General features: G+C 62.6%; 1 protein-coding gene and 1 non-coding gene across 2 annotated transcripts in view; one reads left to right on the forward strand and one right to left on the reverse strand.

The window, feature by feature from the left end:
• SDK1 (sidekick cell adhesion molecule 1) overlaps nt 1–27,873 on the reverse strand; it is a 771,944-nt gene that overhangs the window by 82,981 nt on the left and 661,090 nt on the right. Inside the window, exons 23-25 of the mRNA XM_066273473.1 lie at nt 10,744–10,853; nt 8,269–8,419; nt 7,432–7,669 (exon numbers count right to left, since the gene is read on the reverse strand). Of these exons, the coding sequence (XP_066129570.1) occupies nt 7,432–7,669; nt 8,269–8,419; nt 10,744–10,853 (499 nt within the window). The remainder of the gene's footprint in view (nt 1–7,431; nt 7,670–8,268; nt 8,420–10,743; nt 10,854–27,873) is intronic.
• Nucleotides 8,583–8,658, forward strand: TRNAF-AAA (transfer RNA phenylalanine (anticodon AAA)). The gene has a single exon. It is a non-coding gene; the product is annotated as a tRNA-Phe (tRNA).

Below are 27,873 nucleotides of genomic sequence, written 5' to 3' on the forward strand. Positions count from 1 at the left end.
CCTTCTCTACTAAGTTGTCCGTCTCCAGAACACAGGCCTTGGACTGGCCGCCAATGAAGGTCAGCCAGGGTGTCTGTCCACAGAACGGGCACCTATACCCGGTAGGCAGGCAGGTCCCTCAACCTGTCCTCCCCAAATACGCCACTCAGTCGTTCAGCAAAATAATACTCATCTGCTTGAGCACGTAGGTGTCCCAGGTCAAGGATATCTACAACCTCACGTTGACTCAGCTCTCTGAACGGGAAAGGTGCTCGTCACACACACGCCACCCCGTGTCCCCCGTGCTGCCCTCGGTGGCCCCTCAGGGCCCCTGCCGTCCTCGGAGCCTGTCCTAACTTCCGCTGTGGCGGTGACCGCGATGTCGCTGACACACGGGCTCATTTCATGCATGCGGGGCGGTAACGGGGATGTCCACCCGACTGTGGATTAAAGGGGTCACCATCGGTAAAAGGAAAGGCAAGCCTCCGATTCATCTGACTTCATTAAAAAAAAATAAGACGAGACCTCCCCCCCCCCCCGCTCTGCCGTGTGCCCAAGATATTGGGGCTCTGTTCTAAAAACTCTGTTCCCTGGCGGCGAGAAGGGAGGCCGTCGCCATGGCAACACCACCGGTCCACCTCTCCGATCTTTCACTGGTTCCTGCGGGTCAAGCTTTGAAACTATGTAAGTGCCCAATTTTCACTACAGACCTACAAATAACGGCTGATTTTCTCAGATGTGGTCACGCAGGCGTCCGTTTCCTGGAGGCCATCCGCGTCCCCGGAGAGCGGGGCAGGTGACGGTGACGCAGCCGCCAGGCATGGCGCTCGGGGCACAGCTGGGCTTCCACCCGGGATGGGGCAGGGACAGCTGGGCTTCCACCCGGGACGGGGCAGGGACGCGCGGCAGGATTAGAATTTCAGCCGCTTCCGAGCCGACCAGTACAAAACCTGCCATTTCATTATCAAGTATTTATGTTTTTTAAGATGTGATAGAAAAATCATGCCCGTTGTCTGTTTGGACGTAGATTGAACTCCTTTTCCAACCTGACCCAATCTTCAAGTCCCGAGTCCTAGAAATTCCCCTTCCTTAAAAAAACGCCGCCGTGGAAGCCCCCGTGTGGCCCCCGCCTGTGTCCTTGACGCCTCAGTGGAAGCCCCCGTGTGGCCTCCGCCTGTGTCCTCGGCGCCGCCGTGGAAGCCCCCGTGTGGCCTCCGCCTGTGTCCTCGGCGCCGCCGTGGAAGCCCCCGTGTGGCCTCCGCCTGTGTCCTCGACTCCGCCGTGGAAGCCCCCGTGTGGCCCCCGCCTGTGTCCTCAGTGCCGCCATGGAAGCCCCCGTGTGGCCTCCGCCTGTGTCCTCGATTCCGCCGTGGAAGCCCCCGTGTGGCCTCCGCCTGTGTCCTCAGTGCCGCCGTGGAAGCCCCCGTGTGGCCCCCGCCTGTGTCCTCAGCGCCGCCGTGGAAGCCCCCGTGTGGCCCCCGCCTGTGTCCTCAGCTCCGCCGTGGAAGCCCCCGTGTGGCCCCCGCCTGTGTCCTCAGCTCCGCCGTGGAAGCCCCCGTGTGGCCCCCGCCTGTGTCCTCAGCGCCGCCGTGGAAGCCCCCGTGTGGCCCCCGCCTGTGTCCTCAGCTCCGCCGTGGAAGCCCCCGTGTGGCCCCCGCCTGTGTCCTCAGCTCCGCCGTGGAAGCCCCCGTGTGGCCCCCGCCTGTGTCCTCAGCTCCGCCGTGGAAGCCCCCGTGTGGCCCCCGCCTGTGTCCTCGGCGCCGCCGTGGAAGCCCCCGTGTGGCCCCCGCCTGTGTCCTCGGCGCCTCAGTGGAAGCCCCCGTGTGGCCTCCGCCTGTGTCCTCGACTCCGCCGTGGAAGCCTCCGTGTGGCCCCCGCCTGTGTCCTCGGCGCCGCCGTGGAAGCCCCCGTGTGGCCCCCGCCTGTGTCCTCGGCGCCGCCGTGGAAGCCCCCGTGTGGCCCCCGCCTGTGTCCTCGGCGCCTCAGTGGAAGCCCCCGTGTGGCCTCCGCCTGTGTCCTCGACTCCGCCGTGGAAGCCCCCGTGTGGCCTCCGCCTGTGTCCTCGGCGCCGCCGTGGAAGCCCCCGTGTGGCCCCCGCCTGTGTCCTCGGCGCCTCAGTGGAAGCCCCCGTGTGGCCTCCGCCTGTGTCCTCGACTCCGCCGTGGAAGCCTCCGTGTGGCCTCCGCCTGTGTCCTCAGTGCCGCCGTGGAAGCCCCCGTGTGGCCTCCGCCTGTGTTCTCGGCGCCGCCGTGGAAGCCCCTGTGTGGCCTCCGCCTGTGTCCTCGGCTCCGCCGTGGAAGCCCCCGTGTGGCCTCCGCCTGTGTCCTCGGCTCTGCGGGCAGGTGCCTGGCCAGAGCTGGCCGCTGCTCCTCACACCCCCGCTCCGTTCCGAAGGCCCTGACCCTCCCAGGCTCTGTCACACGGCGTCACGACACCAGCCAGGTCACGCCGCAAAGCCGTAAACTCCATGTGGTTCCAGCTGTCCTGCTCCACGCCCCCGGCCACGGTTCCCAGCCTGGGGCCAGGGCAACAGCGGCTTTCTTCTGAGGCGACACTTCGCTCCAGACAGGTCAGCGAACAATTCCTGCTGACCCCCTCAGCTCTCTCTGGTGCCTTCCTCCCCGTCGACCTCTCCTTCCGCCGTTCAGCCTGGCTGCCCCTTCACCCCTGCCTGCTACCCCGCCCCCCAAAACACCGCGAGCGCCTGGCCGGACCGGTGCTCGGCTGGGGTGGGCTCTGTGCCCGGCACGGGCGGCCAGCAACTTCAGCAGGACCGGGACAGCAGGACGCAGACCTGTTGCCGTGGGAGGGCTTGCGGCTCAGAGGGGGGAGCTTCTGCGGAAGAAGGTTCTAGAAGCTCCGTTCAGAGGTGGGGGACGGAAGCCCTACAGGACCACCCGCGGGTGGGGGTGCTGGAGACGCCCCAGGACGGGCCGACGGCCGAGCACCAGCACCGCTGACGGGGAGGTCAGCCCGGCAGAGATCCCGAGGGCCCCCTTTCCCAGCAGGAAAACCATCGGACATCTGTGTCACCCACGTCCCTCAAGCTGTGACGGGGACACCCGCTGAACCCCAACTCTCCTTCCTGGAGAGAAACGGCACTGGGCCAGAAACTTCCCAGTTGGACGAACGTTCAGTTCACGTCAGGAGACCACGATTTTCTGTACACCTGAACCATCAGGAGAAAGAGGGGTGTGAGCGCTGACAAGGCAAAGCTCCCGCCGGACAGCCCGCCCGTCGGTGCGCGAGGACCGCGACCGTGACCCCCGAGACAGCCTCGCACGCTCTGGACAGGGAAACGGCCTGGGGAGGGTTTGAGAGGGCCCTCCTGCAGCCAGACACAGGCACACCTGTCCGGGTTCACAGCCAGGGATCCCAGGTGGGCGGGGGCTGCATGGGGGCTGTGTGGTGAGGGCCTGTGGGGCTGTCCTCTGTGGGGGGGCGGGGGGCGCACCATTCCACAACCCCCCCCCACCGCGCCTCGCCAGGCTCCCGTTTCTCCACGTGGTCCCGACGCCTGCTACTGTCCGCCTTGTGGTCAACGGCATTTTCGCCATCTAGGGTGCGATTCCCGTGTTCATCTCCTGGCGGGCAATGACACCCGGGTGGGTCCTCTCTGGAGAAACGGCTGTTCCGAGCCTTGGTCCAGTGTTAACTGGGCTGTCTCTTCATGGTAAGGTGGGAGGTTTTCATAAACACGCCCTCTGGCTGCTGGTTCCTTTCAGATAAAGGATTTGCGGAGTTTCTGCCATTCGGGGGATGATGTGTTTTTTTTTTTTTTTTTAAACTTTAGGGTATTCTTTGAAGAAGAGTGTTCATAGTGATGAAGTCCAATGGGTCTATTTTTTTCTTTTTGTGGCTGTGCTGTGGGGTCTGGCACCGAGCTCCGCATTAATTTCTCTTCTGGGGGCATCTGGGCCACGTACTGTGTGCATGTTCAGAACCGGACAGGGCCGGGCACAGAGCTGAGCGTCCAGGACACAGGTGGACCCAGAGGACGTCCCCTCGGTGCCCCTGACGTCTGCGGAGTGACCCGTTTTTCCCATGAGCGCATCAATCACATTTACATGTCAAACATTCTATTTTACCAAGTTTTTTTTTTTTAAATGTCTTATTGACCTGCCTATTATGAAGTTAGAACTGTCCCTCAGAACTTTCCAAGGTCTTGACTTTGTCACAGAGATCCAGTGGCTGAACACAGAGCTTGTCGACACCCGCGGGGGTCACGCGGCCGCGAGCCTCAGTCCTGGGTCTCTAACGGGGAAGGCTCGCAGGAAGCTGGAGGACGGGCTGATGCGCCTCAGTCCTGGGTCTCTAACGGGGAAGGCTCGCAGGAAGCTGGAGGACGCACAGATGCACCTCAGTCCTGGGTCTCTAAAGGGGAAGGCTCGCAGGAAGCTGGAGGACGCACAGATGCACCTCAGTCCTGGTCTAACGTGGAAGGCTCGCAGGAAGCTGGAGGACGGGCCGATGCGCCTCAGTCCTGGGTCTCTAACGGGGAAGGCTCGCAGGAAGCTGGAGGACGCACAGATGCACCTCAGTCCTGGGTCTCTAACGTGGAAGGCTCGCAGGAAGCTGGAGGACACACAGATGCACCTCAGTCCTGGGTCTCTAAAGGGGAAGGCTCGCAGGAAGCTGGAGGACACACAGATGCACCTCAGTCCTGGGTCTAACGTGGAAGGCTCGCAGGAAGCTGGAGGACGCGCAGATGCACCTCAGTCCTGGGTCTCTAAAGGGGAAGGCTCGCAGGAAGCTGGAGGACGCACAGATGCACCTCAGTCCTGGGTCTCTAACGGGGAAGGCTCACAGGAAGCTGGAGGACGCACAGATGCACCTCAGTCCTGGGTCTCTAACGGGGAAGGCTCGCAGGAAGCTGGAGGACGCACAGATGCACCTCAGTCCTGGGTCTCTAACGGGGAAGGCTCACAGGAAGTTGGAGGACACGCAGATGCGCCTCAGTCCTGGGTCTCTAACGGGGAAGGCTCGCAGGAAGCCGGAGGACGCGCAGATGCACCTCAGTCCTGGGTCTCTAACGGGGAAGGCTCGCAGGAAGCCGGAGGACGCGCAGATGCGGCCCTGGGTCTCTAACGGGGAAGGCTCGCAGGAAGCTGGAGGACGCGCAGATGCGGCCCCGGCCGCCTGGCGAACCCCTCGCTGCCGATGGGTCCTCCTGGAAGCGCGAAGCCGTCGGGATGGCTGGTCCTCAGAGGCTCTCGTCCGTCCGTCTGTCCGTCCATCTGTCCATCCGTCCGAGGGTCCCAGCACTCACGAACAGCGTTCTGCATCGCCGGTCGCTCTGTTTCTCAGGAGCTTGTCCCTCTGCCCCCTCCCCCCACCCTCTCCCTACCAGAGAAGAAAATACGGGAGAAACCAAGTCACGCACCAGCCAGGAGCCTTTGCCTTTGGAGGAAACACCAGCTTGGACCGTGTGGCTGAAGTGGACCAGGGTCCGGGTCAGTCTACCCCATCACCTACATGCACACCCTGGTAACGGCCAGGCCGGGTCAGTCTATCCCATCACCTACATGCGCACCCTGGTAACAGCCAGGCCGGGTCAGACCCGTCAGGTGTCACACGGGTGGGAACTGGGGGAACGAGGCACAAAGGACAAAAAGAGAGAAGCCTTTGCCGCGTGCTTCCCGGACCGAGTCACATCCTGGATGGAGAGTCCCGGATCGCACTCTGGCGGGGGGGGGGGGGGGGGGGGGGCGGGGGGGGGCGTGACGTGGCGCCTGTTACACAGCTCTTCCTTCCTGTCTCCACACACCTGTTTTCACCACTAAGGGGAAAACGTTCCCTCGCTCAAAAAGTAACGTCAGTCCAGCCAACACAGAACTCATCACTGGTTTCAAATCAGCGCCCTGGAGCTCCGAGGGAGTTCTACCTGGATCCTCCCTGAGGGTGACCTAACTCCGGGGTCAGGACCACTGTCAACACAGACGCTGGTGGGACGGCCCGTGAGCGGTCACCAGGGAGACACGGAGCGGGGGGGATGAGCTCCATCTCCGGGGGAGGGGATGCCACAGGGGCTGAGTCTGCAGGGGGGGATGAGCTCCGTCTCGGGGGGGGGGATGCCACAGGGGCTGAGTCTGCAGGGCAGGGGAAGGAGGGGGATGAGCTCCATCTCAGGGGGGGATGCCACAGGGTCTGAGTCTGCAGGGCGGGGGGGGGATGAGCTCCGTCTCGGGGGGGGATGCTACAGGGGCTGAGTCTGCAGGGCGGGGGGGGACGAGCTCCGTCTCCAGGGGGGGGGAGGGGGATGCTACAGGGGCTGAGTCTGCAGGGCGGGGGGGACGAGCTCCGTCTCGGGGGGGGGATGCCACAGGGGCTGAGTCTGCAGGGCGGGGGGGGGACGAGCTCCATCTCGGGGGGGGGGATGCCACAGGGGCTGAGTCTGCAGGGCGGGGGGGGATGAGCTCTGTATCCAGGGGGGAGAGGGGGATGCTACAGGGGCTGAGTCTGCAGGGCGGGGGGGGGACGAGCTCTGTATCCAGGGGGGAGAGGGGGATGCTACAGGGGCTGAGTCTGCAGGGCGGGGGGGACGAGCTCCGTCTCGGGGGGGGGATGCCACAGGGGCTGAGTCTGCAGGGCGGGGGGGATGAGCTCCGTCTGGGGGGGGATGCCACAGGGGCTGAGTCTGCAGGGCGGGGGGGGGATGAGCTCCGTCTCGGGGGGGATGCCACAGGGGCTGAGTCTTCAGGGCGGGGGGGGGGACGAGCTCCGTCTCGGGGCGTCCGTCTCGGGGGGGGGGATGCCACGGGGGCTGAGTCTGCAGGGCGGGGGGGGACGAGCTCCGTCTCGGGGGGGGATGCCACAGGGGCTGAGTCTGCAGGGCGGGGGGGGATGAGCTCCGTCCCCGGGGGGGATGCCACAGGGGCTGAGTTTGCAGGGCGGGGGGGGGATGAGCTCAGTCTCCAGGGGGGTGAGGGGGATGCTACAGGGGCTGAGTCTGCAGGGCGGGGGGGGACGAGCTCCGTCTCGGGGGGGGGATGCCACAGGGGCTGAGTCTGCAGGGCAGGGGGGGGCGAGCTCCGTCTCGGGGGGGGGATGCCACGGGGGCTGAGTCTGCAGGGCGGGGGGGGGGACGAGCTCCGTCTCGGGGGGGGGATGCCACGGGGGCTGAGTCTGCAGGGCAGGGGGGGATGAGCTCCGTCTCGGGGGGGGGATGCCACAGGGGCTGAGTCTGCAGGGCGGGGGGGGACGAGCTCCGTCTCGGGGGGGGGGAATGCCACAGGGGCTGAGTCTGCAGGGCGGGGGGGATGAGCTCCATCTCCGGGGGGGGGGGGATGCCACAGGGGCTGAGTCTGCAGGGCGGGGGGGATGAGCTCCGTCTCCAGGGGGAGGGGGGATCCACAGGGGCTGAGTCTGCAGGGCGGGGGGGATGAGCTCCGTCTCCAGGGGGAGGGGGGGATCCACAGGGGCTGAGTCTGCAGGGCGGGGGGGCCCACTCACCTGACTCCCGCGTGCGCCCCCGCACCACGGCGCTCCAGGGCCCGGCCCCGATGGCGTTGAAGGCCTGCATCTGCAGCTCGTACTCGGCCCACTCCTCCAGCTCCTCGATGCTGCACTCCCGCTCCAGCCGGTCGCTGATGACCAGGGCCAGGGCCGGGGCCGGCAGGTCCGGGCGCCAGTACCTGACCCTGTAGCCCACGGACTCGGGGTTCCCGTTGTACTGGGAGTCGGGCAGGGGCTGGCGGGGGGGGGGGGAGGGAGACAGCCTGCGTGAGCTGACATCTCAGGACCGGCCCCCATCAAGCGAGGTCACCGAGCAGGGGCCCGTCTTAGAAGGCCAGTGCGATGGCCGATATGTTCTGAGGGAGCAGACTCTTAGAAACGGCATTTTCCCCTGGAACTTGTCTTCTGTTAATTAAATGAAATCCCATCAGTAAATCTGGCTGGACTGTCATTTCTTTTAATAACGTTTTGGCCTCATCTTGTGGGAAAACGTCCTGATTAAATAGCAAGCCGGCCCTCGTACAAACACTGAGTTCCGTGTTGACCTGGATTACGGACTTCCAGGTCCAGCTGGAGGCCCCATCGCCCCCGCCCCAGAAGACGGACGGGTCTCGGACCCACGGGGCCCCCGCCAAGCGCTACTGATTAACGAGGGCGCCTGGGCCGGCCCGAGGGCCAAAGCCAACGGTACAACGTGATACTTTCTGGCTTAATGACGAGATGAGCCTTGACTGGGGGACGGAGGCGGGGCTGGGCAATGACCCCCCGCTGGGCTCTCCCGCGCCCCTGGGAAGTCCGGACGTGGCCCGCAGCCCCGCTCGCCTTGCAACTCACCACCCAGCGCAGCCGCAGGCTGGTCTCACTGGCGGTGCGGACGGTGACGCTGGCCGGGGCCACGTCGGGGGGCGCCTGCAGTGTCTGGATGACCCGGGAGGACTGGCTGAAAGGGCTGGCCCCAACCACGTTCACCTGCTTCATCCGAAACCTGGAGGGACAACGGACCGTGAGCGTCGCTCTGTGGCAGACGGTGAGGAGGGAGACGGATCAACACAGGGACACGGAAACCTCAGCCCTGTGTCCCCTCCCCGTGTCCTGGAGGCCGGGCTCAGGGGCATCCTCTTTCTACCTGGGCTCATTGAAAAATGCAGGCCCTGGCGGGTTGGCTCAGTGGTAGAGTGTTGGCCCAAAGTATGGAAGTCCCGGGTTCGATTCCCGGCCAGGGCACACAGGAGAAGCACCCATCTGCTTCTCTACCCCTCCCCCTCTCCTTCCTCTCTGTCTCTCTCTTCCCCTCCCGCAGCCGAGGCTCCATTGGAGCAAAGTTGGCCCGGGCGCTGAGGATGCCTCTGTGGCCTCTGCCTCAGGCGCTGGAGTGGCTCTGGATGCAACAGAGCAACACCCCGGATGGGCAGAGCATCGCCCCCTGGTGGGCATGCCGGGTGGATCCCAGTCAGGCGCATGCAGTAGTCTGTCTCTCTGCCTCCCCATTTCCAACTTCAGAAAAATACAAAAAAAAAAAAAAAAAAAAAAAAATGAAATAAAAATTGCAAGCTACATATACGGCCCTTTCCCTGAAAAGACCACAAGGCAGGCGTGGTAAATCTACTGCAAATCTAATGATTTCAAATCCCCACACGACACATAACTGGGCGGGCAGTGTGACCAGGGCTCTGTCATCAGCTGCAGTCGGCTGGTTCAGGCGGAAGGTTGTATCAGGGGGTCAGAGTTCAAGTGGCTCCTGAACGGAGCTGGAACCTCGGAACGTCACACCGAACGACAGCTTTGAAAGCACAGTGTCCCTCTGAGGACCGAGGGCACCTGTGCCCCCCCCCCCGTTCCCTGTCCGTTTGGGGGACGGGCGATGGCCCCCCAGAATCCACACCGTGGGGTTCTAACTCCGTCGGTGATGACCCCTTGGCCGACCAGACCCGTCTCTGTTTCCTGGTCCAGGCGATGAGGGTGGGGGCAGGTTTCTTGGAAACCCTCTGCTCATACGTTCAGCTCCGCCTCTGCCGTACTCACACCCACAGTGACCTGACCTGAACTCACCTACGAGAGAAACGTCTGAAGCACACGCGTACTCATGACAGGGGCTTCCTACGTTCTCCCGAGTTGAAGACAGGGACCCTGGTCTCTAAGAGCCGGTTCTGTTCTCGGAGCTAATGACAGAGCGGGTCCTAATTTCACCCAGTCTCACAGCCCGGCCACCCGTTTCACACGACACGCTTCCACTAAAAGTGGGTGTCTGGTGCCTCCATTTGCCTGCTCCCATCGCCGGAAACCCGGCCTCCCCCACGAGGTGTTTGTTTCCACCCTCACTTCACAAGAGACGGCATTTCCCCTCCGACCCCCTGAACTGGTCATTCGTGGTCTCCCGTGCCCTGGTCTGAGGAAAGGCACCCGCCCGGGCAGAACGGTGTGATGCCGTCAGCCGGCACATCTGGGGGTAACTGGAAACGCCTTGCCTTCGATGATCTGACGGGAAGTTATAGTGTCACAAACGGCCCACGGTCACGCTGCCCGTGTTCAGGCCAAGGATTTACTGTCTGAATAACAGGTTTCAGGATCGGGAAGCAAAAGGCAAAACGGCATGTTCGTGTTCGGTCAGTGAGCGGCAGCCCCTGGGCCAGAGCCGGGGCGTGGAGGGCTGTCACCGGGCCGTCCGCTCCGTCTACACAGGGCGTGGGGTTCTGTAAGGAAGAGCAGCAAGTCTGGCTGTGTATCGGGGGGCCGTTCCTACAGGGCGTCTTGCCAGCTGGAGTGGACAGAAGGAAAACGCGGCTGACTCCACATCGGGGGCACAGCTCCCTTGAAACAAGACTCCAATATGCATCTTTCTTTTTTTTTTTTGGATTTTTTTCTGAAGTTAGAAGCAGGGAGGCAGATAGACAGACTCCCGCATGTGCCTGACCAGGATCCACCTGGCACGCCCAGGGGGCGATGCTCTGCCCATCTGGGGTGTCGCTCTGTTGCATCCAGAGCCATTCTAGCGCCTGAGGCAGAGGCTACAGAGCCATCCCCAGCGCCCGGGCCATCTTTGCTCCAATGGAGCCTTGGCTGCGGGAGGGGAAGAGAGAGACAGAGAGGAAGGAGAGGGGGAGGGGTGGAGAAGCAGATGGGCGCTTCTCCTGTGTGCCCTGGCCGGAATCGAACCCGGGACTCCTGCACGCCAGGCCGATGCTCTACCATTGAGCCAACTAGCCAGGGTCTCCAACGTGCATCTTGCTCCTACAGGCTCAGTTTTTGTTACTGCCCCTTGGAAACATCTTACACACACGCCGCTGGGCTGGCGGGCCCACGCCCTCTCACCTGTAATGCGTGTACGGCGTGAGGTTGGGGATCTCCAGCGTCTGGGCCTCGGGCTCATTCTCCTCCTCATACAGTGTGACCCAGTCCTCCTCGTCACCGATGGCCCCCACCTGCGGAGAGGGAAATCCTGGGTCCAGCTGGACGAGCACACGGCCGAGGCTTTGGGGTGGGTGGGCCAGCAGAGCCCCCGGCAGCCCCCACACGTGGTACGCACGCACCCCCCACTGTGCCATGGAGACGCGGGCTCTCGCTGACCTGATACGGTTGGTTAGGCCCTTGAGAAGGAAGCCTCCGGGCATGAACCAGGGCCAGGAGAGGACCTCTCATCAGCCTGTCCTTCCTCCTGATGGGCAGGGAGGACTCAAAGACAGGCCCAGAAAGGGAAGACACGGCCAGGATCCCATGTGGCCCCCAGGGGCCACATGTCCTCACTTAGGGTCCAGAGCCGTTTTCCACCACCGGTTGACCAGGGGGCTCTCTATCTGTCCTGCTCACACCCTCCCCTCTCTGCCCCAAACACACACCAAAGACGCCACCACCGGCTGTGGCCTGGGAGGTGCTCACAGGGTGGAGGACGTGCAGTGTCCCTGGGAACCCAGACCCGGGCCCAGGCCCTTTTGGATGCGAACTGCCTCTGGGTGGAGCTGACCCAGGCTTCACACACAGGCCCACAGGAGCCCTGGGGGTCTCCTGGGTCTCCGGGGGTGCTTTCCTGTGGCTCTGACCCTCCACAGCTCTCACGACTTCCTGTTGCTGCCTGAGATAGCTTCCAGCCCGGCCCACGCCAATCTGACTACAAGACGCACCTGGCCCTGCCAGAGCCCGGGGCCATCCCAGCAGGAGAGCGGCGGGTGTGTGTGTGTGTGTGTGTGTGTGTCCAACCGCAACCTCAGGCCAGCCAGGACCGCCCTGCACGTGTCTGTGTCCCTGTCCCAGGCACAGTCTGGATCTGGGCAGGTGGTGTGGCTCTGGGGACCAGCGGACACACGCAGAGGGCGGGCTGTGAGCGCGGCGTGTCAGGCCAGCGCGCTGTGTCTAGGTGGGTCCGTCCGGGGCCCTGGGCCTTTAACACTCCGTGAGTGACTTAAATGACAACACAGGAAGTGTGCTCATTTAGTCTGCAGAGAAGGCCAGCTGGCAGGCGGCCAGGTCATCGGAGGATGGCGCGGGGATGCGAGACGACCTTGGTGACGTGGAGAAAGGGCCCAGAGGGCGAGGAGGGGTCGGAGCCGACGCAGTGCTGGCCCGCGTGCTCCCGGCAGAGAAATGGACACCGAGCCAGAACTTGGTCCGCTCAGAACGAAACGGGAAAGCAGTCCATCCATGCAGAAGTCCAGTGAGAACCGAGCAACGGGGCATCCCAGGCAACCGCCCCCCCCAGAAGGGAGCCCCGGCTCTCTGACAGACAGGCGTGGCACGCTCCCAGCGGCCCTGCGCACAGCCGCCGAGGGTGGACACGGGCCTGTCCGGGTCCACCATGCCCCCACCCCCGCTCCGCAGAGCGTCGCTCGGACGTGAAAGGAACAGAGGCTGACGCGGCCGCCGTGTGTGTGAACCCCGGAGACGGGAGAGGAGCCGGGCCCCAAAGCCACATGATGTCTGGTCCTCTCCGGTAGAATGGCCGGGACCCGTAGGTCCACAGAAACGAATGTGGATGGGCATGGCCAGTGCTGGGGAAGGGGGCCCAGGGGCAACAGCGTCACCGGTCTGGGGCTCCCCCCGGGAGGGAGGGGACGTTTCGGAACCAGATGGAGGTGGTGGTTCACCAACAGGAGGATGACGACCCCCTCCATCCGGGCCAGCACAGTGCCCTGCGCTGGAGTCTCTGGGAGGGAGGGCTCTCCTGGGGCTCCAGGCCCTGCAGACAGCCGTTCTCAGACAGGTGGGCCCTCAACTGCCTTCCCGGAGGTGACAGCTGGTCGGCCAAGACCGGGCCCCTGCAGCAGGGCCGTGTCGCTGCAGCAGGGACCTTGGGCCCCAAAGCCTTAAGAACCGTTGTGGGCGCCAGTCCGCCCACTGTTCCCTAGGGCCCAGCCTCCAGGGCGGGCACTGCTTCCTCTGCCTCACTTCCAGGTCACACCCCGTGAGTGACCACTTCTGTCCCATGAGCACACCCGAGGCCGCTGCAGGGTCCCACTCCTCCCCACGCCCCCAGCAGCCCCACCCCCACCCCGGGGCCAGCCCAAACTTCCGGCCCCGCCTGCTGGTCCAGCACACGAACAAACACACAAGTGGACAGTGCAGGACTTCCGAGTCAGTCCGGAAAACGGGTTGTCTTACACGGCGCTCCAAAAGCAAATTAATATTGCAAACATCGTTTTACTCACAGACCTCCAGGGGAAGCCTTACATCCCTATCACAAAGGGCTCCCATTCTGACCTAAAGAGACCAGGGTTCTTTCTAGGGAGGGACAGGACTCCTTTCTTTCCTGCTGGGCCCCTCTGGCTCTAGAGAGACTTCAAGACCATCGCGAGACAGTGTTCTAGAAGGAACCGGCTGTTTGCTCACGGTGCTCTGGACACAGACGGCTGCAGAACTCTTTCAAGATAAAACAAACCAGAGCTCTGTGAGGAAGCTGGATTCTGATGGTTGGTTTTTTTTTTCCCCTTCTTCTTTTTCTCTAAAGTGAACAAACAGCTCTTTACCACACTTGTGACCCACACGGTGGTGCCTCCCACCACGTCCGACAGCATCCCGTCTGGAGCCCCCAGGAGATGCGGCCGGGCCCACGATCCTGCACGGAGGGTCTGCGGCTACTCTGCCTCCCCGTCCCGGCTGGGCCCCTCTGCGCCCGTGCACTCACCCGATACCTGGGGGTCCCCCACCCAACACCCTTGCCCATCAGACCTCGAGCTGTCTGGCTGGGGAGAGCCTCTGCGGTCAGTGGGCCTCCTAGTGGACGGCGGGACCTCTAACACCCGTGCCCGAGGCTAGGGTGACCCCCGGGGCCAGGAGATCAACGGCTTCCCAGAGAACAACCACCGACCTTCCTGAAAGGTAACAGCACACGGAGAAGTAGGGGCTGCAGGTGGGGAGGGCGCGAGCCCTGGACCCCAGACGGATGGACGGGAGGGTGGAGGAGCGCGGTCCTGCCCCCTGGAGCCCAGGAGGGAGGGACAGGGCTCTGGGAGAAGCCGCTCCTGGGTGGCCGGCCACACGGGCAGGCCTTCTCGGCTGGAACTCTGGTGTCAGCAGGAAAGCCGGCTGTCAGCGGTGCGCAGAGCGGGTGTGTCGCCCCCCGGTGTGTGTGGTGTCCTTGGCCTCGCCGGGTGGGGTGACGACTTGTGCAGAAGGGGCGGAGTGCTGCCGCGGGGAGGGGTCTGAGATTGCTGGAGGAAGGACACAGACAGCAGGAGGACACACACCACTGCGGAGCGGCCACGACAGACCTGGGGGAGACGCCGTTCTGGGGTCCTGGCCATGCCCTCGGGCCCACGGGGGGGGGCACTGGTCCGTCCAGTCCTCTTCTCGGACGGGGGAAGCCGCAACTCACCAGCCTGGAGCCCACCCCCCGCCTCGCCTCAGGGGGCTCTCCCGCTCTGACCACTGTCCCCCTGCCCTCGTTACCCAGGGCCCCAGAGCCTGCTGGGATGACCCTGAGTCTGCTCGCCCCGCCTCGCCCGCTGGGATGACCCGGGCAGCCGGTCCTGAGTCTGCTCGCCCCGCCTCGCCCGCTGGGATGACCCGGGCAGCCGGTCCTGAGTCTGCTCGCCCCGCCTCGCCCGCTGGGATGACCCGGGCAGCCGGTCCTGAGTCTGCTCGCCCCGCCTCGCCCGCTGGGATGACCCGGGCAGCCGGTCCTGACTCTGCTCGCCCCGCCTCGCCCGCTGGGATGACCCGGGCAGCCGGGCCTGAGTCTGCTCGCCCCGCCTCGCCCGCTGGGATGACCCGGGCAGCCGGTCCTGAGTCTGCTCGCCCCGCCTCGCCCGCTGGGATGACCCGGGCAGCCGGTCCTGAGTCTGCTCGCCCTGCCTCGCCCGCTGGGATGACCCGGGCAGCCGGTCCTGAGTTTGCTCGCCCTGCCTCGCCCGCTGGGATGACCCGGGCAGCCGGTCCTGACTCTGCTCGCCCTGCCTTGCCCGCTGGGATGACCCTGAGTCTGCTCACCCTGCCTCGCCCGCTGGGATGACCCGGGCAGCCGGTCCTGACTCTGCTCGCCCTGCCTCGCCCGCTGGGATGACCCTGAGTCTGCTCGCCCTGCCTCGCCCGCTGGGATGACCCGGGCAGCCGGTCCTGAGCCTGCTCGCCCTGCCTCGCCTGCCGCCTCCCCCGGAGCCACAGGGATGGTTTTGGTCCACGCCCCCCCCCCCCCACCGGCCCTGCAGCTTCCCCGCCCGGCCATTGTGGTGGGTGCTGTGTGCGCCCTTCTCGTGGGAACTGTGGGTCATGCGTTTCTGGTGAGTCATCTCTCATCTGTTGGCCTCACCATATCTAAACAAAAATAAAACTCACGTTTTAAAAACAAGAGCTGCCATGTCATCTCCCAATTCTAAGCCTTTCTCGTTCCTCTTGGAATGTCTTCTTCTCCACCAAAATACTGTTCGCCCTTCAAAGCCCAATGGAAACCTCACCTCCTGCGGGGAGCCTTCCCTGATCACCCTCATCTCAGCAACGTGCTTTATAACAACTCCCACGAGGCCCGCTGGTACCCATCACTGGATTACATCTCCATCGTCCCTCCCGTATCCTCCCCCAAATCGTGAGTTTCTGGACGTAGGGACAAGTGTTTCATCCTGACAGTCTCGTAATAGAGCCCGATGCTGAAACCTATCAAACGGTAGGCGCTTTAACACACGATTGCCGGATGAATGGAGGAGTGAGTGAAACGAGACTAAGCCCTAAGAACCGGAAGAATGAGACACCCAAATCCCTAGCTGGTTGGCTCAGTGGTAGAGCGTCGGCCTGGCGTGCAGGAGTCCCGGGTTTGATTCCCGGCCAGGGCACACAGGAGAAGCGCCCATCTGCTTCTCCACCCCTCCCCTCTCCTTCCTCTCTGTCTCTCTCTTCCCCTCCCGCAGCTGATGCTCCATTGGAGCAAAGTTTGCCTGGGCACTGAGGATGGCTTTGTGGCCTCTGCCTCAGGCGCTAGAATGGCTCCCGCAGCCACAGAGCAACGCCCCAGATGGGCAGAGCATCACCCCCTGTTGGGCATGCCAGGTGGATCCCAGCCGGGCACATGCGGGAGTCTGTCTGTCTGCCTCCCTGTTTCTCATCTCAAAAAAATCCAAAAAATAAAAATAAAAAAGAAAAGAATGAGACACCCAGGTGGACCCCAAAGTCCACCGAGAGAAGCAGGAAGAAGGAGCCGACCCAGCCGTCCCAGGAGGAATGGGAAACGGCCTCCCGCAGAACTGACTCTGGCTGGACAGCTGCGCTCCGTGTCTGCGCCCCGTGTCTGCGCCCCGTGTCTGTCTGCGCCCCGTGTCTGTCTGCGCCCCCGTGCGCCCCGTGTCTGTCTGCGCCCCGTGTCTGTCTGCGCTCCGTGTCTGCGCCCCGTGTCTGTCTGCGCCCCGTGTCTGTCTGCGCCCCGTGTCTGCGCCCCGTGTCTGTCTGCGCTCCGTGTCTGCGCTCCGTGTCTGCGCCCCGTGTCTGTCTGCGCTCCGTGTCTGCGCCCCGTGTCTGTCTGCGCTCCGTGTCTGCGCCCCGTGTCTGTCTGCGCCCCGTGTCTGTCTGCGCCCCGTGTCTGTCTGCGCCCCGTGTCTGTCTGCGCTCCGTGTCTGCGCCCCGTGTCTGTCTGCGCCCCGTGTCTGCGCCCCGTGTCTGTCTGCGCTCCGTGTCTGCGCCCCGTGTCTGCGCCCCGTGTCTGTCTGTGCTCCGTGTCTGCGCCCCGTGTCTGTCTGCGCCCCATGTCTGTCTGCGCTCCGTGTCTGCGCCCCGTGTCTGTCTGCGCTCCGTGTCTGCGCCCCGTGTCTGCGCCCCGTGTCTGTCTGCGCTCCGTGTCTGCGCCCCGTGTCTGTCTGCGCCCCGTGTCTGTCTGCGCTCCGTGTCTGCGCCCCGTGTCTGCGCCCCATGTCTGTCTGCGCCCCGTGTCTGTCTGCGCCCCGTGTCTGCGCCCCGTGTCTGTCTGCGCTCCGTGTCTGCGCCCCGTGTCTGTCTGCGCTCCGTGTCTGCGCCCAGTGTCTGTCTGCGCTCCGTGTCTGCGCCCCGTGTCTGTCTGCGCCCCGTGTCTGTCTGCGCCCCGTGTCTGTCTGCGCTCCGTGTCTGCGCCCCGTGTCTGTCTGCGCTCCGTGTCTGCGCCCCGTGTCTGTCTGCGCCCCGTGTCTGCGCCCCGTGTCTGTCTGCGCTCCGTGTCTGCGCCCCGTGTCTGCGCCCCGTGTCTGTCTGCGCTCCGTGTCTGCGCCCCGTGTCTGTCTGCGCCCCATGTCTGTCTGCGCTCCGTGTCTGCGCCCCGTGTCTGTCTGCGCCCCGTGTCTGCGCCCCGTGTCTGCGCCCCGTGTCTGTCTGCGCTCCGTGTCTGCGCCCCGTGTCTGTCTGCGCCCCGTGTCTGTCTGCGCTCCGTGTCTGCGCCCCGTGTCTGCGCCCCATGTCTGTCTGCGCCCCGTGTCTGTCTGCGCCCCGTGTCTGCGCCCCGTGTCTGTCTGCGCTCCGTGTCTGCGCCCCGTGTCTGTCTGCGCTCCATGTCTGCGCCCAGTGTCTGTCTGCGCTCCGTGTCTGCGCCCCGTGTCTGTCTGCGCCCCGTGTCTGTCTGCGCCCCGTGTCTGTCTGCGCTCCGTGTCTGCGCCCCATGTCTGTCTGCGCCCCGTGTCTGTCTGCGCCCCGTGTCTGCGCCCCGTGTCTGTCTGCGCTCCGTGTCTGCGCCCGTGTCTGTCTGCGCCCCGTGTCTGCGCCCAGTGTCTGTCTGCGCCCCGTGTCTGCGCCCCGTGTCTGTCTGCGCCCCGTGTCTGCGCCCAGTGTCTGTCTGCGCCCCGTGTCTGTCTGCGCTCCGTGTCTGCGCCCAGTGTCTGTCTGCGCTCCGTGTCTGCGCCCTGTGTCTGTCTGCGCCCCGTGTCTGCGCCCCGTGTCTGTCTGCGCTCCGTGTCTGCGCCCCGTGTCTGTCTGCGCTCCGTGTCTGCGCCCCGTGTCTGTCTGTGCCCCGTGTCTGTCTGCGCTCCATGTCTGTCTGCGCTCCGTGTCTGCGCCCCGTGTCTGTCTGCGCCCCGTGTCTGTCTGCGCCCCGTGTCTGTCTGCGCTCCGTGTCCGCGCCCTGTGTCTGTCTGCGCCCCGTGTCTGCGCCCCGTGTCTGTCTGCGCCCCGTGTCTGTCTGCGCCCCGTGTCTGTCTGCGCCCCGTGTCTGTCTGCGCCCCGTGTCTGTGCCCCGTGTCTGTCTGCGCCCCGTGTCTGTCTGCGCCCCGTGTCTGCGCCCCGTGTCTGCGCCCCGTGTCTGTCTGCGCTCCGTGTCTGCGCTCCGTGTGTCTGCGCCCCGTGTCTGTCTGCGCCCCGTGTGTCTGCGCCCCGTGTCTGCGCTCCGTGTCTGTCTGCGCTCCGTGTCTGCGCCCCGTGTCTGCGCTCCGTGTCTGCGCCCCGTGTCTGTCTGCGCTCCGTGTGTCTGCGCCCCGTGTCTGCGCCCCGTGTCTGCGCCCCGTGTCTGTCTGCGCCCCGTGTCTGCGCCCCGTGTCTGCCTGCGCCCCGTGTCTGCCTGCGCCCCGTGTCCGCGCCCCGTGTCTGTCTGCGCCCCGTGTCCGCGCCCCGTGTCTGTCTGCGCCCCGTGTCCGCGCCCCGTGTCTGTCTGCGCCCCGTGTCTGTCTGCGCCCCGTGTCTGCGCCCCGTGTCTGTCTGCGCCCCGTGTCTGCGCCCCGTGTCTGTCTGCGCCCCGTGTCTGCGCCCCGTGTCTGTGCCCCGTGTCTGTCTGCGCTCCGTGTCTGTCTGCGCCCCGTGTCTGTCTGCGCCCCGTGTCTGCGCCCCGTGTCTGTGCCCCGTGTCTGTCTGCGCTCCGTGTCTGTCTGCGCCCCGTGTCTGCGCCCCGTGTCTGTGCCCCGTGTCTGTCTGCGCTCCGTGTCTGTCTGCGCCCCGTGTCTGTCTGCGCCCCGTGTCTGCGCCCCGTGTCTGTGCCCCGTGTCTGTCTGCGCTCCGTGTCTGTCTGCGCCCCGTGTCTGCGCCCCGTGTCTGTGCCCCGTGTCTGTCTGCGCTCCGTGTCTGTCTGCGCCCCGTGTCTGCGCCCCGTGTCTGCGCCCCGTGTCTGCGCCCCGTGTCTGCGCTCCGTGTCTGCGCTCCGTGTCTGTCTGCGCCCCGTGTCTGCGCTCCGTGTCTGCGCTCCGTGTCTGTCTGCGCCCCGTGTCTGCGCCCCGTGTCTGCGCCCCGTGTCTGTCTGCGCCCCGTGTCTGCGCCCCGTGTCTGCCTGCGCCCCGTGTCTGCCTGCGCCGTGTCTGCGCCCCGTGTCTGTCTGTGCCCCGTGTCTGCGCCCCGTGTCTGCGCCCCGTGTCTGTCTGCGCCCCGTGTCTGCGCCCCGTGTCTGTCTGCGCCCCGTGTCTGCGCCCCGTGTCTGTCTGCGCCCCGTGTCTGTCTGCGCCCCGTGTCTGCGCCCCGTGTCTGCGCCCCGTGTCTGCGCTCCGTGTCTGCGCTCCGTGTCTGTCTGCGCCCCGTGTCTGCGCCCCGTGTCTGTCTGCGCCCCGTGTCTGCGCCCCGTGTCTGCCTGCGCCCCGTGTCTGCCTGCGCCCTGTGTCTGCGCCCCGTGTCTGTCTGTGCCCCGTGTCTGCGCCCCGTGTCTGTCTGCGCCCCGTGTCTGCGCCCCGTGTCTGTGCCCCGTGTCTGTCTGCGCCCCGTGTCTGCGCCCCGTGTCTGTCTGCGCCCCGTGTCTGCGCCCCGTGTCTGCGCTCCGTGTCTGCGCTGACCTCCGTTTCTCGAGAACGGCCTCTTTGGTGGAACGCTTCCCTCCGTCCTCCTTGAGTGGTCGCATAGGCGGCGTGCAGCTTCTCCCTCTCCTGTGGCATTTTTTAAAAAGTCCCGTAATAGGACCTAAAAGGGTCTGATAGAGCGGCGCGCCGAAAGGCCACTTGAAACCATTCATCTGTGCCAGCTGCCCGCGCGGGCTGAGGGCCGGGAGAGCGAGAGGCATTGTGAGGGGCTATTACAGACCATCGGGCACACAATATACTCTGAAATATCTGAGCACGTGTGTTCCCTGTCGCCCGTCGCCACGGCGCTGAACGGGCACCGGAGGCACTGTCCCGAGCAGAGCGGCGGCCTCACCCTGTCATTATCGGAGGAGCCATCACAGCCGCTGACGGCCCTCCTCCCGGTTGGAGACGGACGATTCAGAAATGATATCACTCTTTTTCTCGATATGAAAACAAAACAAAACAGGAATTCAACTCCAGCAGGGTTTATTGTGACAAGCCCGAAGGTCCAGCCACCATAAGGGAAGGAGGAGGGATCGTTAGTGGTTAGAAATGACAACTCCGGATCTCCAAGTGGTGACATAAAACCTCCCCGCCCATGAGGCTGCAGGAGACAGAGCGTGATGCATACAGGTTTTCTCCCCGTCGCAGGAGACAGAGCGTGATGCATGCAGGTTTTCTCCCCGTCGCAGGAGACAGAGCGCGATGCATGCAGGTTTTCTCCCCGTCGCAGGAGACAGAGCGTGATGCATACAGGTTTTCTCCCCGTCGCAGGAGACAGAGCGTGATGCATGCAGGTTTTCTCCCCGTCGCAGGAGACAGAGCGCGATGCATGCAGGTTTCTCCCCGTCGCAGGAGACAGAGCGCGATGCATGCAGGTTTTCTCCCCGTCGCAGGAGACAGAGCGTGATGCATGCAGGTTTTCTCCCCGTCGGCGCCGACGGGCAGCCGGCTGGACCAGGCAGTGAACCAAGGATGGAGACTCAACCAGGAACAGGGACCAGAGAGGCCGGGGTTGACACTTTTCGAGCTGTGGGGTTTTTGGTTCCATCTGAACGCATTCTCAGTGCCAGCAGCCTGACCCCCCGTGAATACTCGGGGAGCCCCCATGGAGCTGCAGGAGCGTGGGGCACACCCCGTCTCCCTGGGGGCTAGCCCTCTGACCACAGACACCTTCTGGCCTGTGCTGGGCTCCAGCAGGGCCTGCTTGAGGCCCCAGGTATGGCCCAGGGGCCACAGAGCCTGGCTCGGTACACAGGAGTGGAGGAGTGAGCCAGTCCAGCTGCAGGGGCGTCACCACTGGCTTCCTGGCAACGCTCTGGGCTTTCCAAGCCGGGGCAGCTTAGGCAGGAGGGCAAACCCCGGGCTGTAAGGGCTTCAGCTTGTGACGAGGGACAGCAGACACCCTCATCTGTCAAGGTGGCCGTTTCCCCGGGACTCGGTGGAGAGGCCTGGCCCAGGGCATCTGGGAGACGGAGGGCAGAGTGGAGGACAGGCCCCCGGGTGAGCCCCTGAGCAGACAGACAGGAAACCGGGCCCGGCCTTCCACCTGTCCGCGGGACATGCTCGCGGGAGTCGGACGTTTCTCTGCAGCCCCGGCTTCTCCGAGGCGGAATGTGTCACCGCGGTGGTGACGCGGCTCGCAGCCCCAGCGCCGCCCGCCCCCGCACTACTCCGCAGTTGCCGAGGGACCCGCGCCCGGCGGACTCCTGCTTGCTTTTATGAGCCCATCACAGGCTCTAGAACAGAGCCTTTTAAGCAAATAGCTCCTATTACGCACAGATAAGTACTAAGTGGGCTTTTTCAACATTTCCACTTTTGGAATGGAAACAGTTTTGTCGGCGCCTGAAGTGTTAGCACCGGCGTCTCCATCAGAGAAACCGGCTCGGCGCTGTGCTGGGGGGACCAGATGCAGTGCCGGGGGGGACCGGACGCGGTGCGGGGGTGGGGGGGGGCAGACGTGGTGTCGGGGTGGGCGGGGGGGGGGACCAGACGCGATGCCGGGGGGGGGGGCGGGGACCAGACGCGGTGCTGGGGGGACCGGACGCGGTGCCGGGGGGGGGGGGGAACAGAGGCGGTGCCGGCTATCAGAACAGCACGAACGGCTGCAAACGAACATCGGGGCTGGCAGGGGACCCGCGGAGGCAGGAAGGTGAGGACACACTGGCATCCCCCTTTGCTGGAGCTCCGTGAAGGGGTGGGGAGAGACGCTCTGCTCACGCTACGGTCAAAGGCTACTCACTAGGCAGAGCGCTACTGACTCTGAAACACCGAGAAAAGCTGCTTTGCAAACCTGAAGCCCCATCAGCGTGAGGGGCCAGTCAGCGGGCGCGCTGCTGATCAGACCCCCGCGTGTCCACTCTCTGAGGAGCACTCCCAGCCACACACTTGGGAGTGGTCGGGACGGAAAGGACATTTTTGCAAAGAGGATGCCACCAAGAGAAGTGGGTCACAGGGAAGGCGAGTGGACAGGAAGCTACCCCAGAGCGCTGGGAGGGGCCGCGAGGTGCACGGTGGCTCTCTGCACGGTGGCTCTCTGCATGGTCACCACGGAGCCCAGAGATGGGGCTCTGATGTCATGGTCGTGGAGCCTGCAGGCACCGAGCAGATTCTGTCCTTCCCGCCTCAGCATCCTAACAGCGAGCGCCCTGAGCAAACCTCTATGAAGTCACCTCCCTGCTCTTAAGTGGGGACTTCTCACTGGACCAGGCGGACCTGAGCCTCTCTCTCCCTGCATTCCAGCCCTTAGCGGCACGGGGTGGGGGAGGGTAGCACTTCCTGGACGCAGATGGGGCGAGAGAACGCTGGGGAGGGGGTGTCTCCCTACAGTGAGGGAGTCTCGTGGGCTAAAAGCCACGCAAAGAGAAGCACCGTATCTCTCCATGTATGTGACGCTCCCGTGTAGAAGACGCACCTTCATTTAGGGGCCCGAAATTTGAAAAAAAATGTATTACATAAAGTTTATTTTAAATTTTTAAAATTTTTCTGAAGTGAGAAGCAGTGAGGCAGACAGACAGACTCCCGTATGCGCCTGACAGGGATCCACCCGGCACGCCCACCAGGGGGCGATGCTCTGCCCATCTGGGGCGTCGCTCTGTTGCAATCAGAGCCACTCTAGCGCCTGAGGCAGAGGCCATGGAGCCGTCCTCAGCACCCGGGCCAACTTTGCACCAATGGAGCCTTGGCTGCGGGAGGGGAAGAGAGAGACAGAGAGGAAGGAGAGGGGGAGGGGTGGAGAAGCAGATGGGTGCTTCTCCTGTGTGCCCTGACCAGGAACTGAATTTGGGTCTTCCACATGCCGGGCCGATGCTCTACCACTGAGCCAACCGGCCAGGGACACATAAAGTTATTGAAAAGTTTTATTCATCATAAAATTCATACAACTCCTCATCACTGCCAAAACTCCCATCCATTAGCTTGTCCTCATCTGTGTCTCTTGACAAATCACTGTCTTCAACAAGGAGCTCAAAAACAAGCACAAAAAAGCGGGAAATGCAAGTAAAAAAATCGACAGCTACTGTATAAGATGCACCCAGGTCTCAGACCCCAATATATTTTTTAAATGGTGCATCTTATACATGGGGAAATACGGTAGGCGTGGAATGTTCCAGAAGGCTCCGTCTATACTGGTTACCAGCTCACGGCCTCCACTGGGCTGAGTTTAGGGAAGGCATAGCCTGCCTGGACCAGAGAAGCCACCGAGATATTCTTGGAGAAGGAACTGGGTGCACTAAGTGAGGCTCTCATGCAGGAGGACAGAACATGGGAGCGTGAGTGCATGTGTGTGTGTTGGCATGTCTGTACATGTGTGTGTACATGTGTGTGCATGTGTGTGTGTGTTGGTGGGGAGGTTTGAGAGGACCTTACCAGATATTAAAGCACATTTTAAAGCCTCTGTAATTAAGCAATGTGCAATTAGCGCACGGAGAGCCAGACTAAGAGAACAGCACGCAGAGTTCAGAAACAGACCCAAGTGCACGTGGAAATTTAATATCAGAAATCAGGAGGAGGCAGAACAGCAGCTTTTTAAATAAAGGGCTTTGGGATAATAACACAGCTATTTGCAAAATGATTAAAAAGGGAGTCACACCTCACTCCATACATGAGGGCAGATTCCAAATGAACGAAGAGCTAAATGCACAATGAACACATACAAGTGTTAGTAGAAAGCTGGGTGAATTCCTTCGCAGCCCGAGGGCGGGAGGAAACCTCTCTATTTACGGCTCAAAACCGAAAAGCCTGTCAGAGAAGACGGATAAAGGAGACCTCAATTGTTCTTCGATACAGTGTATCACACAATCACATGTTGCCAAGGAGAATGTCAAATGTTGCTGCCTGGAGCAGAAACAACTGGTAAAGTCTAGAAAACTTATGGTGTCATTCATCGATCTCACTCTCCCACTCCCAGGAATGTATCCCAGAGATCCAGTGGCAAAAAAATACACAAACATTATGCAAAAGGCTGAAGACAACCTTTAGGCAGAATAATCCCACCACCACCACCACCAAAGATGGCCTCACACGCATCCCCGGGACCTGTGAAGGTGGCACTGTGAGGACAGGGACTCTGTGGCTTTGGTTCTGAGCCTGGAGACCGTAGGTGATCCTGGATCATCTGGTGGGTCCTATCCAGTCACAGGAGTCCTTCAAAGTGGCAGGGGGGAGGAGTGGGTCAGAGAGGGCGGGGGGAGAGTGGAAGCTGGTTGAGGTGAGGGGTCGACTGGACACGGCTGGCTGGCTCTGAAGGTCAGGGGAGGGGACAGGAGCCAAGGAGGGCCGTGGCCACTGGGAGACGGGAGGGTGACAGCCAGCATGGTAGCACTGCCACCAGGAAGTGCGTTCTGACAACAGCCTGATGAGCAGGGACGGGGACCTCCCTCCAGAGCCTCCAGGCGGGAAGGCGGCTCTGCTGACCCCTTCGCTTTAGCCCTGGGAGTCCAAGTTGGATGTCCGACAGAAAGAGCTACCAGATGATACGTGTGTGTTGTCTACGCCGCTAGGGTTGTGGCCACTTGTTTCAGCAGCAAGAGAAAAGTAACGCACACCCCGGAGTCCGTCAGCAGAGGACCAGCTCCACGCACAATCTGCCGCGCCCACGGGGGGGGGGGGCGTGCACCTGCGGAAAGGACGGGGGGGGGGGCGTGTGCACAGAGTGAGAGCCAGGCTGTGTGGTCGCTGAGTGAGGCAAGGCGCCCCAAGCCGGGTAAGGGAGGGGTGCAGACACGTGCACCCTTGCTCGTGTGACGACGAGAAAACAGAGCACACCCCAACACCCAGAGGGCGCTTGGGGGACAGAGGCCGCGGGGGACAGGAAGAACGGGGTACAGGTGGATACACCTGTTTTACGGTTGTGACTTGGAGATCATGCATGTGAGTACCAGGATCAAAAATAAATTAAATTGAAAATGTTTTAACAATTTGTTAAACGGTACAATGGTTTTTTTAAAGAAAGCATCCACTAAAGCTCAAAGCCAATAGAACACAACAAAACAAAACCCCTAAAATGAATAAATCTCATTTTGTATTAACCGGTGATGTGACCGCAGAGTGAGAGGAATCACAGGACTTTCGGATTCAGTAGTTTTGCCGGCACAGCCATAGTGGAATGTAGTCTAAGGACAAATACTTAAATTGCATTCGGTAGTCTCATTGTTAGGCGCACGACTGAAATTACAGTTTTGAAACTCTTTATACAATAGGAGAATAAAGAGAATAAGTAATTATGTTAATATTTCTAAAAGCCATTTAGTGTTAAGGGAAAAGGTATTTAAAAGCAAACTCAAAGTAAAGTAATCTTAAATTTGAGTTGGAAAAAATCAGTTATGAGGTCATGATGCTTCAAAAAAATAAAAATGTGCATTTCCCCTCTCTGTCCACTGGAAAGGTCTAGAAAAAGCACGGACCAGCCAGGGGCAATGACACCCCTCCTCCCAACCCAGTGCCCTGACTATGCTCTTTAAATCCCCGCTCACACTACGGGGAACCAAGGCCCTGAGCAGGAGAGGCTCGATCTGAACTTGGGGCAGGAAGACGCAGGATGATACTAGGACATCCATGGTATCAGACAACAGGGAGAGGCCCCGGCCGGGTGGCTCAGTTGGTTAGAGCATCGTCCCGACACACCAAGGTTGCAGGTTCGACTCCCGGTGAGGGTATGTACAAAAAACAAGCAATGAATGCATAAATAAGTGGAGCCACAAATCGATCTCTCTCTCTCTCTTCTCCTTCCACTCTCTCTCTAAAAAAAAAAAAATCAATTAAAAGAAGAAGAAAACAAGGAGATCATTGAACATTAGGAAGTGCATGTCCAAAGGTTAGAACATCAAGGGTGTCCTCTGACCAAGAAGGGGACCATTGTAGTTTCAAAAAGAATAATGAGAGGCCCTGGCCAGTTGGCTCAGGGGTAGAACGTCGGCCTGGTGTGTGGAAGTCCTGGGTTCGATTCCCGGCCAGGGCACACAGAGGAAGCGCCCATCTGCTTCTCCACCCCTCCCCCTCTCCTTTTTCTCTATCTCTCTCTTCCCCTCCCGCAGCCGAGGCTCCATTGGAGCAAAGTTGGCCCAGCGCTGAGGATGGCTCTGTGGCCTCTGCCTCAGGTGCTAGAATGGCTCTGATTGCGGCAGAGCGGTGCCCTGGATGGGCAGAGCATCACCCCCTGGTGGGCATGCTGGGTGGATCCTGGTCGGGTGCTCGCGGGAGTCTGTCTGACTGCCTCCCCGTTTCCAACTTCAGAAAAATACAAAAAACCCCATAAACAAACAAAAAGAATAATGACAGCCACGATTGAAACCCACTGAGTATGTATTAAAAATCTCTGCTTTCACAATGATCCTTTTGAAAAGAGACAGGGCACAAAGAGAAGAGAAAGCGAAATGCCCGTGAAGTGGAGCCCCGTTCCTTATGCTGCAACGGGGTTAAAGGCAAAGGGCCTGGCCTGTCGTGTTCCGTCCCCTCCCCGCTCCCCCGCCCCGCCCCCCCTCCTGTCTGGGTCACGGGGCACCTGAGGGGGGGGGGCGCTCCTTTTCAGAGTTCTGGCTGCTGACCCAGGAGAGACAATGGACAGTCGCCATTCTCAGGACCCTAAGAACGTGCTGGACTCAGGCCCTTAGCTGCCAAGCTGAGGGGGAAGCGACAGGCGGGCCCCGGGTCCCCGGGATGGGACGGTGTGCGGGGCGCCACCACCCGTGACGGGTGGGTGCTTGGTGACAAGGGCGCCGGCAGCGGCCTACGCGGAGACGACAGAACCGCAGCTGCGGAGGGAGCGTGTTGCGTTGGTCTCCCGGCAACGTGCCGTTCGGTGTGTTCAGACTGCAGTTGACCGTGGGGAGCAAATAGGACCGCGGACGGTGCTTCCTTCTCCGCGTCGCCGCCACCCTCTCGTGGCTCTGGTTTTCCTTCACTGGGATTGATCCCCTGAGTGGGATGTGGACGGGGCGGGGGAGGGGGTACGCCATCCTCCCCGAGGTCAGTCCTAGTTCCAGCCCCACTGACGGACGGGTTCCCTCGCCTTGGTCTGCACTGTGGGAGTCCCACCTAGGTTTCCAGGGACGGCTGCTGAATGAGGCTTTTGAACACGTGTATGGATTTGCTCCCTGATTCACGGCCACGTCCAAGAGCACCGTGGAACTGCAGGGTCCCAGCACGGTCACGAAAGCCACGCGGTGTCCCTGCGGACGAGAACTCTTCCGAGACTGCGCACTTTCCGCTAACTCCGTTCTTTCCTCCTGCTGTTAGCATCACGGGGCGCGGCGCGGGTCACCCCGTCTCTGGCTCTGGGGCGCGCCACAGCTCTGGGTCCGAGCCCGGGGACCCGCCCCCGCCCCCGCCCCCAGACTGTGTGGAGGTCCAGGCTCCCCACAGACCCGTTTCCTCCTCCCCTCTCCGTCCAGCCTGCGGGCCAACCCGCTGGCCCTCGGGAGCACCGTGCACGCGCCTGTCCCCGCAACTTGGCGCTCTTCCACCCCCGAGAGGAACCTCTCCTGTGCAGCAGAAACGGGGTCGGGTTTTGTTTACGGCTTGACGCCCCACGACTAGACCAGCGCCTGGGAATAAACCTGCTCTGTAAATACAGCCGAGCGAGTGCACACTCCGTCATTCCTTCATTCACGTGTGTGACAAGGGTACCGGACGACCCATCCTGTCAGGATGCTGGGCGGCTCACTGCGACCAGAGCTAAAACAACCCACCAGCGACGCTCTCCAATTCTGGAAACCCCTTGTGAGCCGCAATGTGAACTGGAACCCCGATCACCACCCCTCGTATTGTCCAGTCTGACCTCTCTGTCCCCTTGTCTGTCCACATCCCGTCCCAGCCCCCC

The sequence above is a fragment of the Saccopteryx bilineata genome, chromosome 4 (assembly GCF_036850765.1).
Source record: "Saccopteryx bilineata isolate mSacBil1 chromosome 4, mSacBil1_pri_phased_curated, whole genome shotgun sequence".
Lineage (NCBI taxonomy): Eukaryota > Metazoa > Chordata > Mammalia > Chiroptera > Emballonuridae > Saccopteryx > Saccopteryx bilineata.